Source organism: Lycium barbarum, chromosome 9, assembly GCF_019175385.1.
Source record: "Lycium barbarum isolate Lr01 chromosome 9, ASM1917538v2, whole genome shotgun sequence".
Taxonomy (NCBI): Eukaryota; Viridiplantae; Streptophyta; class Magnoliopsida; order Solanales; family Solanaceae; genus Lycium; species Lycium barbarum.
The window spans coordinates 1,469,748-1,483,302 of NC_083345.1; the positions used below are offsets into that span (position 1 = coordinate 1,469,748).

The window sequence follows — 13,555 nt, forward strand, 5'->3', positions numbered from 1 at the left end:
TGAAGAAGAGGGGAGTAAAATTCCAGGAATCATTAATGATCATGCTAGAGACTTTAAGCAGTCTCCTCCCTTCCTAAGGGGACCTTGGAAATAGCTTCTGATGGAATCAGAGTTGGGAATTCATTTATCAGTCCCCTTTATGAACTACCCACCTAAAGCCTTGATCGTAAGGAGGTTCCGTTCCTCACTTACCATCCAAACCTTGCAAACAAGGAGTATATCAAATATTGCCCCCTGATAGGCCCACTGTTGTGTTTAGTTGTGGGTTTTTTGATACACATTAGACTGCGAGTCAATACATCTACTGGGTGCTCATGTGTGCACTCTTTCTCTCATAATGATGATGAGGCCTATTAGTACTGACATGGGGTCATTCTATCTGCTTTGCGCCCTTTGGGTTGGTCTCTCGGTGAATGACTATCACTTCTCCTGGGGAACGTCGTTTGGTTTCGGTGTTAGTACTTTCCTTATGTTTTTCCGTGCATATATGGAGACTGAGGCTGTTGCTGCACTTACTGCGAGGTATTTGTTTAATAAATATGTTTGTTTCTTTTGAATATTTTTAATTAGTGCTAAACTTTTATCTAGTTTAATATTGTAGGCAGAGGGACATCCGTGAGGATGAGTGCCTTTTGTGATACTCCCAAGATTGAAACTATTGATGTGGGTTCCCTTGCCTTTGCTACTTTGCAATCCACACATATGTCAAGTATTTCAATCCCATTGGCGTGTTTTCGGGTTTGATTGTGGCTCTTATGTTACACATAAGACAGGCTGACACAAGGTTCATTTACTGGGTGTTGGTATGTTCACTTGTGGGCTCGCTCTCCGTCATAATGACATTGAGTCCTGTCAGCATCGACATGGGGTCATTTTATCCGCTGTGCAGCCTTTTATTGGTCTCTCACTGAGAGACTATGGCTACTCTTGGTGGAGATGGTTTGCGCTGGGTTTTAGTGGTTTCCTTTTGTGGCTCCATGTGTATAAAGAGACCAGGTCTTTTTCTTTGTGAATTAATGCAAGAGTTTTGTACATTATTCTACTTTGATGCATTTTTGAATTAAATGACACCACATTTTTGGTATTGTGATTTTCTTTGTTTTGGTGATGCTTGCATAAATGTTGAATGAAGAGGTGTTTTTATGGGTTAGTACATAATGACCCTTGGTTTTAGCACATTTCTTTTATTTTTCATACTTATTCTTTACATGATAGTATAAGAGATAAAGGCTGCCTATTATTTATATTAGTAAGAGTTAATTCAAGTTATTAAGATGTTAGTCATATGTTTGTGATATATTACTTAGATCTCATTGTAAGAAACTTTATTTACTAATATAAAGATTTGAATAGTTTAATTAAAATCCTAAAGTAATTTTCTACAACCTTGCTCTATAAAGAGTTTTGCAATTTTCTTCCACAAACCACAATGTTTTCTAACTAAGAAAAAATAAAATTTGTAAATATTTTTTTATAAAGAGTTCGTAATTTTTTTCACAAACTACAGTATGTATTAATTAAGCAAAAACAAAATATTGTGTATCTAACCAGATGAAGAAATAGGTACGTTGTAAAGGATAACCTAAATGTGGTTATGCTTATGCATACGTGGATGATAAGTTGGTAAGAGGAGTGGATTTGGACGTTATCAGTGGAAAAGGCGTTAATCAAATTAATATGCCATTATATTACTGTAATGTCATGTTTTGATCCTTTAAAGGATGCATGGTGTCTCGGGTTAGTTTTCACGATCGAAACACATTTTCGTTGTAGTCTGAATCATAAACATATTAAAATAAATGTTGATTATTACGTTATACACATAAAATTCTCACGATTAAGCCTTGACAATGAGGCCGCGTTGGACCAACCTGACCCCCTAAAAATGAGCTCTGCCAATTTCAGTGCCAGGCTCACTCTTAGGGGGCCAAGTTGGGCGTGAACATGGGGTGTCTAACCCAGTCCCCTTACTCTGTTATAGGTTTTTCAGGTTGAGGGTCGAGCATCTTTCTTACTTTGTATTGTTGTATGAAATTATAAATGAATTTTGTAAATAGAGACAAATTTGAAAAGAATTCAAAGGCTTAATGAGCCTATAATTTTATTAATAGACAAATTAGCATGAACCAAAATGATGAAGTATGATATTATTATGGCTTATTTACTATTATAGTAGGATATGGTTTGTTAATATATTTGTTTAGGAATACAATTTTTAATTGTCTTATTGATTTATATTGTTATTGGATAAAAAATATATGGTGTGTTTCATTTCAACATTTACACACAATTTATAACGTTAGATTAGCTTTTGTAAGGCATTAATAGGCATATATAAATTATTGTACATCAAACAACACGGTTTTACATGAGTCTCGGGAAGAACAATTGATTTTCATTTGAAATAGAGGTATAAACATACTTTGACAAGAACCTATTTGCTTTATTGTATTCCTAATCTTCCATTACGGTTATTAGGAACCCTAACTTAATCCATGAATCATGAATTCTTCCTCATGTATTCTCATTATGTTTATATGAAACTTTATGATTTTATGTAGCAAGTTACAAGCATGTTTTCAAGTCAATTATATATATATAATTATGAACTATTGTTATTACTCATGAATCAAGAACATGTTTGCAAGACTATGACAAGTTATCTCATGAAACCATATTACAAGATATTTCATGAAACCATGTTTACAAGTTATTTCGTGAAATCATGATTACAAGTTATTTCACGAAAATCATGGGCTTCTTAGCCAACTATATTATGTTCATGTTTTTGGGAATTGCTTAGTTAACCGAGAAGGCTCAGATAGCCTGAAACTACGTAGCCACCGTAGGATAAGGGTTGTCAGCAAGGAGGCAACATCTTCATTATGCAGTTTGGATCCTTACATGCTTATTATTACTTAAATCTCATATCCCTGGCAAGGTTGTGAGTGTTCTGCTGGTAGGACGCAAGTACCAGACCATGTTGTCGGTTATACTATAGCATTCCCCACGATACAAAGTAGTTTTACATACAAGTATTTCTATTGATTACTGTTTTAAGACTTCACTCACGTTTCATGTTCATGTTCAAGTTACATTCAGTTTCAGTTCATATCCTATATCTATGTTGTGCCATGTTCTTCATTTCAGCAGGTTTTACATACTAGTACTATTCACCATGTACTAACGTCCCTTTTGCCCGGGGCCTGCACTTCACGGTGCAGATACCGGTTTTCAGGAGCATACATCTGCGCAGTAGGATCACTTCAGATATCAGCTTATTGGTGAGCCCCACTTCTGTCACGACCCAGCTAGGGGCCGTGACGGGTACCCGGGACTAGCCACCGAGCACCACTCGTTCTAATACTCATCTTACTGATTTAATGCCTTTTTACCAATTTTTTATACACGAATTGTAGGAAAATCATATTTTATATAAAAACATAAATACTTATATACATTTGCCTCTCGGCCATCAAAATAACATATACATAATAATAACATCTTGCGAGACCATCTGACCCACACTGCGTATCTACGAGCCTCTACTGACATACTAAACATATAGACGGAACAAGACTCCGTCATGCCCAAAATATGCATATATACCAAAAGAAGAACCATAAGCACCTCCGGACAATGGAGTGCTTTCGATCAGTTGACAGCTACTAAGGGTCTGGACCAAGCTCACCTTCCTGTCTACCTGTGGGCATGAACACAGCGTCCAAAGAAAACGGACGTCAGTACGAACATTGTACTGAGTATGAGAGGCATAAACATCAATATGAACATCAATATGAAACATCTGAATCTGAATGACAATCATAAAAGAAGTAATGCATGCTGTCTTACTCATACTCATCATAATCTAATGTGAACATCAATATGAAACATCTGAATCTGAATGACAATCATAAAAGAAGTAATGCATGCTGTCTTACTCATACTCATCATAATCTCATATATGCATAATATGCAAGCTGCCCGTCCATATCGGAACGGTGTAATAATCAATAACATTAGCCCGCGTCCAGGCCTCCCGCGTCCGGGGTACCATCTCATGCCGCCCACTAGTGGTGTCTGCCCATGCCAAAAGGTCATGGTGTATCCGTATAGCTGCCCGCCGTAGCGGTGACTGCCCGGCCAACTAGGCACGGTGTAATGCAAGTATGACATGCTTATCGTAAAATACTTATAATATAATACTTTTCAAAATATGCTTATCTCATCATAATACATGCATGAAGCTCATGATCAAATGTACTCTATCGGGGTGACGTAAGGTCGTGATCCCCCGATTTCATTATGGAGGAATTATTAACATTCTGCCTCACCTTGATGGAATTAGTACCTAAGGTGAGTGTAAGAAATAAATAGCATCATTATCAATATGGCATCATCATATCATATCTCTTATCTCTTATCTTATATAGACATTTATGGACTTAGGCTTCTAGCTTTCCGGAAATAGGAACTCATGAAGAGGAAAAACACTTATGCTATAGGATTCATGCCATTAGAAAAAAAGGACTAGCCTCACATACCTTTGTCGTTTAGCTATGTTATCGTTCACTTGCTCTCCTCCAATGTCACGTCGTTACCTTAACGGGAGAATTCATATTAACATTAGTTAATAGATTATAAGGACGCGTCGTAAATTCTAGAGAAAATTGGGCAGCATTTCCCCTGTAAACTTAACAATCCTCGAAATTCCAACTTAGCCAAACATCAATCAAAATACCAACAACAACAATACCAACAATTTCATATCAAACTAGACTTAAATCCATTCTTAAATTACTCCCAAAACAGTCCAATATACATTCGGATGCCAATGCTTGTATACACTTCTTTATTTCCCTATATCCATAATATAACAACAACAACTACAACCAATCCCCCGATATTCCAGCCTACAAAACAGTCCATAACGACCATAAAACAGTCCCCAAAATATCATCGCAAAACAGCCACAAATATTATACCAAACAGCTCCAAAATATAGTCACAAAACAGCCACAAAAATTACATAAAACAGCCCCAAAATTTTGTCATAAAACAGCCACGAAAATTATATAAAACAGCCCCAAAATATTGTCAATAAACAGTCACGAAAATTACATAAAACAGCCCCAAATATCGGCACAAAACAGCCCGGTATACGCTTTGTATACAATATCTTTATACGCTTTATTCTCCCAAATTCAAGAACAACAACTTATCAACAACTTCAACAACAATGTCAACAATTATTATACATCATAACTCAGCTAATTCCATCCATTTAATCCACCTAAAACAGCCCCTTAATCCATAAATCCCAACAAAACAACAAACGAGTTTATAATGCTATTTTCTCCGTTCTAATCCGTTAAAACTCTAAATAAACTTGCTAACAATGAAAAATGGACCTTAATCTTACCTTAATTATGCAGCAACCACTTCCACCCTCTCTTTCTTGGCTGATTTTTAGCTCAAATTGAAGGCAACGCGACGTACAACACTTTTCTCTTCAGGAGCTTCGCGATTCGGGGCTTAGATTGTGGTCAAAATTTGGTTTCTTTCTCTATCTCTCCTCTCTCTCTCTACCTCTGAAATTTCTGGGTTTTTTTGAGGTCTGAAAATGAAAGAGAAGGCCGAATTTTTTCATTAAATGGCAAAGAAAATGGGCTGACCCGACTTGGAATCGGGTTGGGCCGAATTCATTGCCCAGCTTGACCTTTCTGCCTTAAAATGTTCATATCTCCTTATCCCGATGTCACATGAAGACCCACGACCTATGGTTGGAAAGCTATTTCAATTATCTACAACTTTCATTCTGGGAGTTTTCCCAAATTCCCAAAGGACGATAAGGTTATGACCTCCCGAAATCAAATCACCCGAAAACGTATCTTAAAAATATTATTTTGGAGGGCTTTCACTTTGATTTGGCTCAAGGGTCCTTCTTGGGTTGTGTTTAACTTCGCATATATTATTCATATAACTTGTCATATGTTCTAAAAAAAAAAAATCTCGACATGTGGACCCCACCTCAGCTTATGAATAATTCATCGTACGAAAATACGGGATATAACATCCTTCCCCCCTTTGGAACATTCGTCCTCGAATGTTAAACTATGCGGGAATTTTACAAAAATTTCGCTAGAGTTTCCCCTGTAATATGACACTACCATCCTGTCACAACAACCCATAGTAACTGTGCCTCATAGGGCCATGATACAATAGAACTATAAATTGGCCCCACACGACCAAAAGCATGAAAGAAAGCACACATACCTCATAGTGCTAGCGTTTCATCTAGAATCTCTCCCGGGGGTTGGAATAAGTGCGGATACTTAAACTTCATACTCTCATATTCATAAAACATATTGACAATATATTTACATGATAAGGGAGCTTTCATTCATAACTAACTTACTTGGTAGCGTATGTCACTCATTTATATATATCACAAATCGTACTTTATCGATTACCGTCGCTACATAGAATAAAACCTCTCAATTCATACTTGCTTAATATTACAAATATTCATTTCTCCTTTCACACATTATCAAAGGTGCAGATGTACCTGTGATGGCATCAGGCTATGACCCTGGATCCTGTCGCTCCGTTAGAGCATATATACGGGGCTGAGTGGCACCTGAAGTAGATGCTCCCCCTCTGCCTCTACCTCGGCCTGCTGTTATCTGGGGAGTCTGTGCTGTCGGGCGTGCTGATGAAGAACCAACTGCTGAACCTGTGGGCTGAGTCCCAACTCTACCACTCATCGACGGGCAATCTCTCATAATGTGCCCAACCTGGCCACAAGCGTAACAAGCATCTGATCCCTGGAGACACCGTCCGGAATGTAGTCTACCGCACTGACTGCACCGCGGTGCTGGGGGTCTTCTCTGGCTATAATCTCCCCTATACCGAGAGCCTGACTCTGTAAAACTCTGATCCGGTCCGGGATGACTAGAGAAATCGTACCCTTGACTTGCAACTCGTGGAGGTACACTAGTCACCGATTGACCTGAGTGACTAGAATAGTTTTGCCTTGATCCCCCTTTATATTCACTGCTTGCTCCCATCGATCTAGCCCTCTTGTTTTGCCTTCGATCAACATCCCAGTCACCCCTTTGCGGAGGTTGTTGTCCTTCTAGATTCTGAGCATGAGCTTGTATACGGGCAATATCCATCCCTGCTTGCAACGAGGCTGTCAGACAGTCTTTGAATAAGTGTGGCTCCAAACCACTCACAAATCTATGCACACGATCCCCCATGTCGGCCACCATAGTCGGGGCATACCGGGCTAAGGAATTAAATTGCAGGCTATACTCTCGAGCACTCATGGTTCCTTGCTTTAGACTCAAGAACTTGTCCGCTCTAGCTTGGCGGACCTCGGGCGGCAAGTAGTGACGAATAAAAGCATCCACAAATTCCTGCCATACAGGCGGAGGCGCATTCTCTCCTCTTGACAGCACCCAGTTGTTATACCATAACACTGCCACGTCCCGGAGTCTATAAGACGCCAACTCCACGGACTCAGTCTCGGAGGCATGAATAATTTTCAATGTCCTCAACATCTCATCAATAAAACCTTGCGGGTCTTCATCCGGCTTTGACCCGAAAAACTCCGGAGGCTTCAGACTTATAAAATCACGAGCTCTAGTACTAGCTGACTGATCACGTGAACTCGCATTCTGCCGTTGTGCCTGGGCGGCAACCAACTGTGTCAGTAAATGGATGGCCTCGGTCACTTGTTGACCCGAAGCAACCGGTGGAGGGACTGGATGCACTGGAGCTGGAGTGGAGACCTCTTCATGCTCTTCTGCTACTGGTGGAATAGAGGTAGCATGCGAGGGAGTGGCACTCTGAGACTCACTATGTCCTAGTTCAACCGGGGGCTCTCGGCTGGTGCCTTCTCCCGCAGCACCTAGTATTGTGCTGACTTTCTTCTTCTTTCTCAAAGGCATTGCTGAAAATTAAACAGAAAAGATTAGATAGTTGCATCCTTAACTTGGCTCTATCGCACGATCTCTTAAGATGAAAAACGGTCATTTTTCCTAAATGCCCTATAGCCTCTTGTTTATTAGCGTGGCGCGCAACACACCATAAACAAGACTCTACTAGACACGGCTCGTAGACACTTCCTAGGACTGAACTGCTCTGATACCACTTTTGTCACGACCCAGCTAGGGGCCGTGACGGGTACCCGGGACTAGCCACCGAGCACCACTCATTCTAATACTCATCTTACTGATTTAATGCCTTTTTACCAATTTTTTATACACGAATTGTAGGAAAATCATATTTTATATAAAAACATAAATACTTATATACATTTGCCTCTCGGCCATCAAAATAACATATACATAATAATAACATCTTGCGAGACCATCTGACCCACACTGCGTATCTACGAGCCTCTACTGACATACTAAACATATAGACGGAACAAGACTCCGTCATGCCCAAAATATGCATATATACCAAAAGAAGAACCATAAGCACCTCCGGACAATGGAGTGCTTTCGATCAGTTGACAGCTACTAAGGGTCTGGACCAAGCTCACCTTCCTGTCTACCTGTAGGCATGAACACAGCGTCCAAAGAAAACGGACGTCAGTACGAACATTGTACTGAGTATGAGAGGCATAAACATCAATATGAACATCAATATGAAACATCTGAATCTGAATGACAATCATAAAAGAAGTAATGCATGCTGTCTTACTCATACTCATCATAATCTAATGTGAACATCAATATGAAACATCTGAATCTGAATGACAATCATAAAAGAAGTAATGCATGCTGTCTTACTCATACTCATCATAATCTCATATATGCATAATATGCAAGCTGCCCGTCCATATCGGAACGGTGTAATAATCAATAACATTAGCCCGCGTCCAGGCCTCCCGCGTCCGGGGTACCATCTCATGCCGCCCACTAGTGGTGTCTGCCCATGCCAAAAGGTCATGGTGTATCCGTATAGCTGCCCGCCGTAGCGGTGACTGCCCGGCCAACTAGGCACGGTGTAATGCAAGTATGACATGCTTATCGTAAAATACTTATAATATAATACTTTTCAAAATATGCTTATCTCATCATAATACATGCATGAAGCTCATGATCAAATGTACTCTATCGGGGTGACGTAAGGTCGTGATCCCCCGATTTCATTATGGAGGAATTATTAACATTCTGCCTCACCTTGATGGAATTAGTACCTAAGGTGAGTGTAAGAAATAAATAGCATCATTATCAATATGGCATCATCATATCATATCTCTTATCTCTTATCTTATATAGACATTTATGGACTTAGGCTTCTAGCTTTCCGGAAATAGGAACTCATGAAGAGGAAAAACACTTATGCTATAGGATTCATGCCATTAGAAAAAAAGGACTAGCCTCACATACCTTTGTCGTTTAGCTATGTTATCGTTCACTTGCTCTCCTCCAATGTCACGTCGTTACCTTAACGGGAGAATTCATATTAACATTAGTTAATAGATTATAAGGACGCGTCGTAAATTCTAGAGAAAATTGGGCAGCATTTCCCCTGTAAACTTAACAATCCTCGAAATTCCAACTTAGCCAAACATCAATCAAAATACCAACAACAACAATACCAACAATTTCATATCAAACTAGACTTAAATCCATTCTTAAATTACTCCCAAAACAGTCCAATATACATTCGGATGCCAATGCTTGTATACACTTCTTTATTTCCCTATATCCATAATATAACAACAACAACTACAACCAATCCCCCGATATTCCAGCCTACAAAACAGTCCATAACGACCATAAAACAGTCCCCAAAATATCATCGCAAAACAGCCACAAATATTATACCAAACAGCTCCAAAATATAGTCACAAAACAGCCACAAAAATTACATAAAACAGCCCCAAAATTTTGTCATAAAACAGCCACGAAAATTATATAAAACAGCCCCAAAATATTGTCAATAAACAGTCACGAAAATTACATAAAACAGCCCCAAATATCGGCACAAAACAGCCCGGTATACGCTTTGTATACAATATCTTTATACGCTTTATTCTCCCAAATTCAAGAACAACAACTTATCAACAACTTCAACAACAATGTCAACAATTATTATACATCATAACTCAGCTAATTCCATCCATTTAATCCACCTAAAACAGCCCCTTAATCCATAAATCCCAACAAAACAACAAACGAGTTTATAATGCTATTTTCTCCGTTCTAATCCGTTAAAACTCTAAATAAACTTGCTAACAATGAAAAATGGACCTTAATCTTACCTTAATTATGCAGCAACCACTTCCACCCTCTCTTTCTTGGCTGATTTTTAGCTCAAATTGAAGGCAACGCGACGTACAACACTTTTCTCTTCAGGAGCTTCGCGATTCGGGGCTTAGATTGTGGTCAAAATTTGGTTTCTTTCTCTATCTCTCCTCTCTCTCTCTACCTCTGAAATTTCTGGGTTTTTTTGAGGTCTGAAAATGAAAGAGAAGGCCGAATTTTTTCATTAAATGGCAAAGAAAATGGGCTGACCCGACTTGGAATCGGGTTGGGCCGAATTCATTGCCCAGCTTGACCTTTCTGCCTTAAAATGTTCATATCTCCTTATCCCGATGTCACATGAAGACCCACGACCTATGGTTGGAAAGCTATTTCAATTATCTACAACTTTCATTCTGGGAGTTTTCCCAAATTCCCAAAGGACGATAAGGTTATGACCTCCCGAAATCAAATCACCCGAAAACGTATCTTAAAAATATTATTTTGGAGGGCTTTCACTTTGATTTGGCTCAAGGGTCCTTCTTGGGTTGTGTTTAACTTCGCATATATTATTCATATAACTTGTCATATGTTCTAAAAAAAAAAAATCTCGACATGTGGACCCCACCTCAGCTTATGAATAATTCATCGTACGAAAATACGGGATATAACAACTTCTCTCGGGGTTCAACATGGAGTCTGCATTAGTATTTAGTTTATGGTAGTCCAGGGCCATGTCCTGGTAGTTAGTATTCAGACATGTTTTAGAGGTTTCATAGACATATGTTAGTTCACAGAGTCAGTTATGCTTTTATGTTTGCAAACTATTGTGTTTCCATGATATTTCATACTATGAGATAATTTCAAGACTTTATTCCGCAAATTACATTTTCATGATTTATTTAAATTGCATCATATAGATTATATTATTTTGATGCCCATGTTGACAAGCAAGCCATGAGGTTCGCTCGGACACATGCAAGTAAGGCCCGAGTGTCGTGTTACGCCCAGGCCATGGTTCGGGGCGTGACAGAATGCCATATAACCAAGGTGGGAGGGGTGGGGGCTGGAGAAGGCCATAAAATAGAGGTGCAAGGCAAGCTCAGAAAACGAATGCAGTTGGCGGAGGGGCCAGCAGTAGTGTTGGAACAGCAGGTGCTACAGGGGAAGTTACTATCCCGGTCTCAAATACTTTTCAACCACTTGGGAGGGAGGGGGAAATATCTAACAAGGAACAAGCTGAAGTTGGGAGGGGTAGTCAAGAGGCTCCTCCGGGGGATGGTTAAAATCATGAGCTGGAATGTGAGGGGCCTGAATGGCCTCAATAAGCAGAGGGAAGTCAAACTCCCCTGCAATAACTTAGATTTAGGATTAATGTGTTTTATCAAAACTAGAATAAAAATACATAAGGTGGGATCGATGGTGGAAGACATGTTTGGAGGATGGGAGTATAGGAGCAACCATGCTGCCCATTATAATGGAAGGTTGTTACTAGTTTGGAGGAAAGATTGGTTCGTTGTGGTGGTCGAGAGCGAAACAGCTCAGGCCATGACATGCTAAATCACATGTATTTCAATGCAACTTAGATTTAATGCAACTTTCGTATATGCCTTTAACCAAAAAGAAGATAGGAAGGAATTGTGGAACTACTTAATGCAGTTGAATCTGAGGTCTATCCCATGGGTGGTATTAGGGGATTTTAATGCGGTGTTGCATGCTGAGGACAGAATTGGTGGTACCCCGGTCACATATGCCGAAATTATGGATTTTCAACTTTGCTTGGATACTTGTGGACTAGTGGAGCTCCCAACTAATGGGGGTAAATACACATGGACGGATAATCAAGATGAAAGAATTTTTTCCCGAATCGACTGGGTGTTTGTAAATGGGGAGTGGATCGATGATATGCCGTACTGTAGAGAAAACATCCTCCCAGCAGGTGTAAGTGACCACTGTCCCATTGTGGTCCAAATGGTGAAGCAGATTAAAAAGACTAGACTTGCATTTAAGTTCTGTAATGTTTGGTGTCAACATCCATATTTTCACAAGGTTGTTGAAGATGGTTGGTGCACAGATATAGCAGGGTATAGAATGTTTCAAGTGGTTCAAAAATTGAAGAGGTTGAAACAGAACCTCAAACAGCTGCATCGTCAACATTTTAGCAACATTGTTCAGGAGGCAAAAAATGATAGGATAGCCATGCTACAGTGCCAGGAGAGACTACTTGCAAATCCTACTGATGCTCACATACAACAAGAGGAGAAAAGCCTTAGATTGAAGTATAGTCAGTCTGCTAAACTTTCAGAACTGTTCTTGCTCCAAAGAAGTAAAGCTACCTGGATAAAGTTAGGAGACGACAACACAAAATATTTTTTCTCCTTAATCAAACAAAGAAAATTGATACAATCAGTGTGCCAAATTCAAGATTAGCAGAGCCAAGTCCAACATGAGCAAGACAAGCTTGCGGGGGTATTTGTTCGATACTACCAGCATATGCTAGGGGAGCATGGGGGGCCGAGAAGAAAGGCATATCCAGGTTTCTTTACTCAGGGGCCTAAACTATCTATGGAACAACAATGCAGGCTGTTGAGGGTTTTTACTGAGAAAGAGATAAAAGATGCTATGTTTAGCATCAAAATTAATAAGAGCCCAGGCCCTGATGGCTATGGGAGTGGGTTTTTCAGAGTAACGTGGCCTATGGTGGGACATGACGTGTGTGATGCAGTATGGGAATTTATGAGGACATGTAAAATGCTAAAACAACTAAATACCACCTTGATTTCCCTCATTCCTAAGGTGAATAACCCTATCAATGCAATCCAATTTCGACCCATATCCTGCTGCAATGTGTTGTATAAATGCATTTCAAAATTACTATGTGCACGACTGTCAGCAGTGCTACCAAATCTGGTCAATGCCACACAAGCGACATTTGTTAAAGACAGGTCATTGGTACACAATGTGTTAATATGCCATGACTTACTCAGGCATTATAATAGGAAGACTTCAGCAAGATGTTTGATGAAGATTGACCTGAGGAAAGCGTACGATATGGTGCAATGGGAGTTTGTGCAGGAAATGCTAGAAGGGTATGGTTTCCTGGAAAAATTTACTCAATTAGTGATGTCCTGTGTCACTACAACTAGTTTTTCTGTGAAGGTAAATGGGGACAGCTGTGGGTATTTTGACGGGAAAAGGGGGCTGCGTCAAGGTGACCCACTCTCTCCTTTGTTATTTGTGTTAATCATAGAGTATCTGAGTCGAGTTTTAACGCAAATGAGCCAGCTGGC

At 39.7% G+C, this 13,555-nt stretch overlaps 1 protein-coding gene and 2 long non-coding RNA genes across 3 annotated transcripts; 1 reads left to right on the forward strand and 2 right to left on the reverse strand.

Annotated features, from left to right (window-relative positions):
• Positions 1-3,413: 3,413 nt before the first annotated feature.
• On the reverse strand, positions 3,414-6,012 carry LOC132608853 (uncharacterized). The gene is made up of 3 exons (XR_009570550.1): positions 5,423-6,012; positions 4,545-4,601; positions 3,414-3,703 (listed from the first exon to the last, which is right to left on the reverse strand). It is a non-coding gene; the product is annotated as an uncharacterized LOC132608853 (long non-coding RNA).
• Positions 6,013-8,276: 2,264 nt separating this feature from the next.
• Positions 8,277-10,836, reverse strand: LOC132608854 (uncharacterized). Its single transcript, XR_009570551.1, has 3 exons — positions 10,286-10,836; positions 9,408-9,464; positions 8,277-8,566 (listed from the first exon to the last, which is right to left on the reverse strand). It is a non-coding gene; the product is annotated as an uncharacterized LOC132608854 (long non-coding RNA).
• An 848-nt stretch (positions 10,837-11,684) lies between these two features.
• On the forward strand, positions 11,685-12,695 carry LOC132610351 (uncharacterized). Its single transcript, XM_060324654.1, has 2 exons — positions 11,685-11,749; positions 11,852-12,695. Exons 1-2 carry the CDS (start codon positions 11,685-11,687, stop codon positions 12,693-12,695), a joined length of 909 nt encoding a protein of 302 aa, XP_060180637.1.
• The last annotated feature ends 860 nt before the right edge of the window (positions 12,696-13,555 follow it).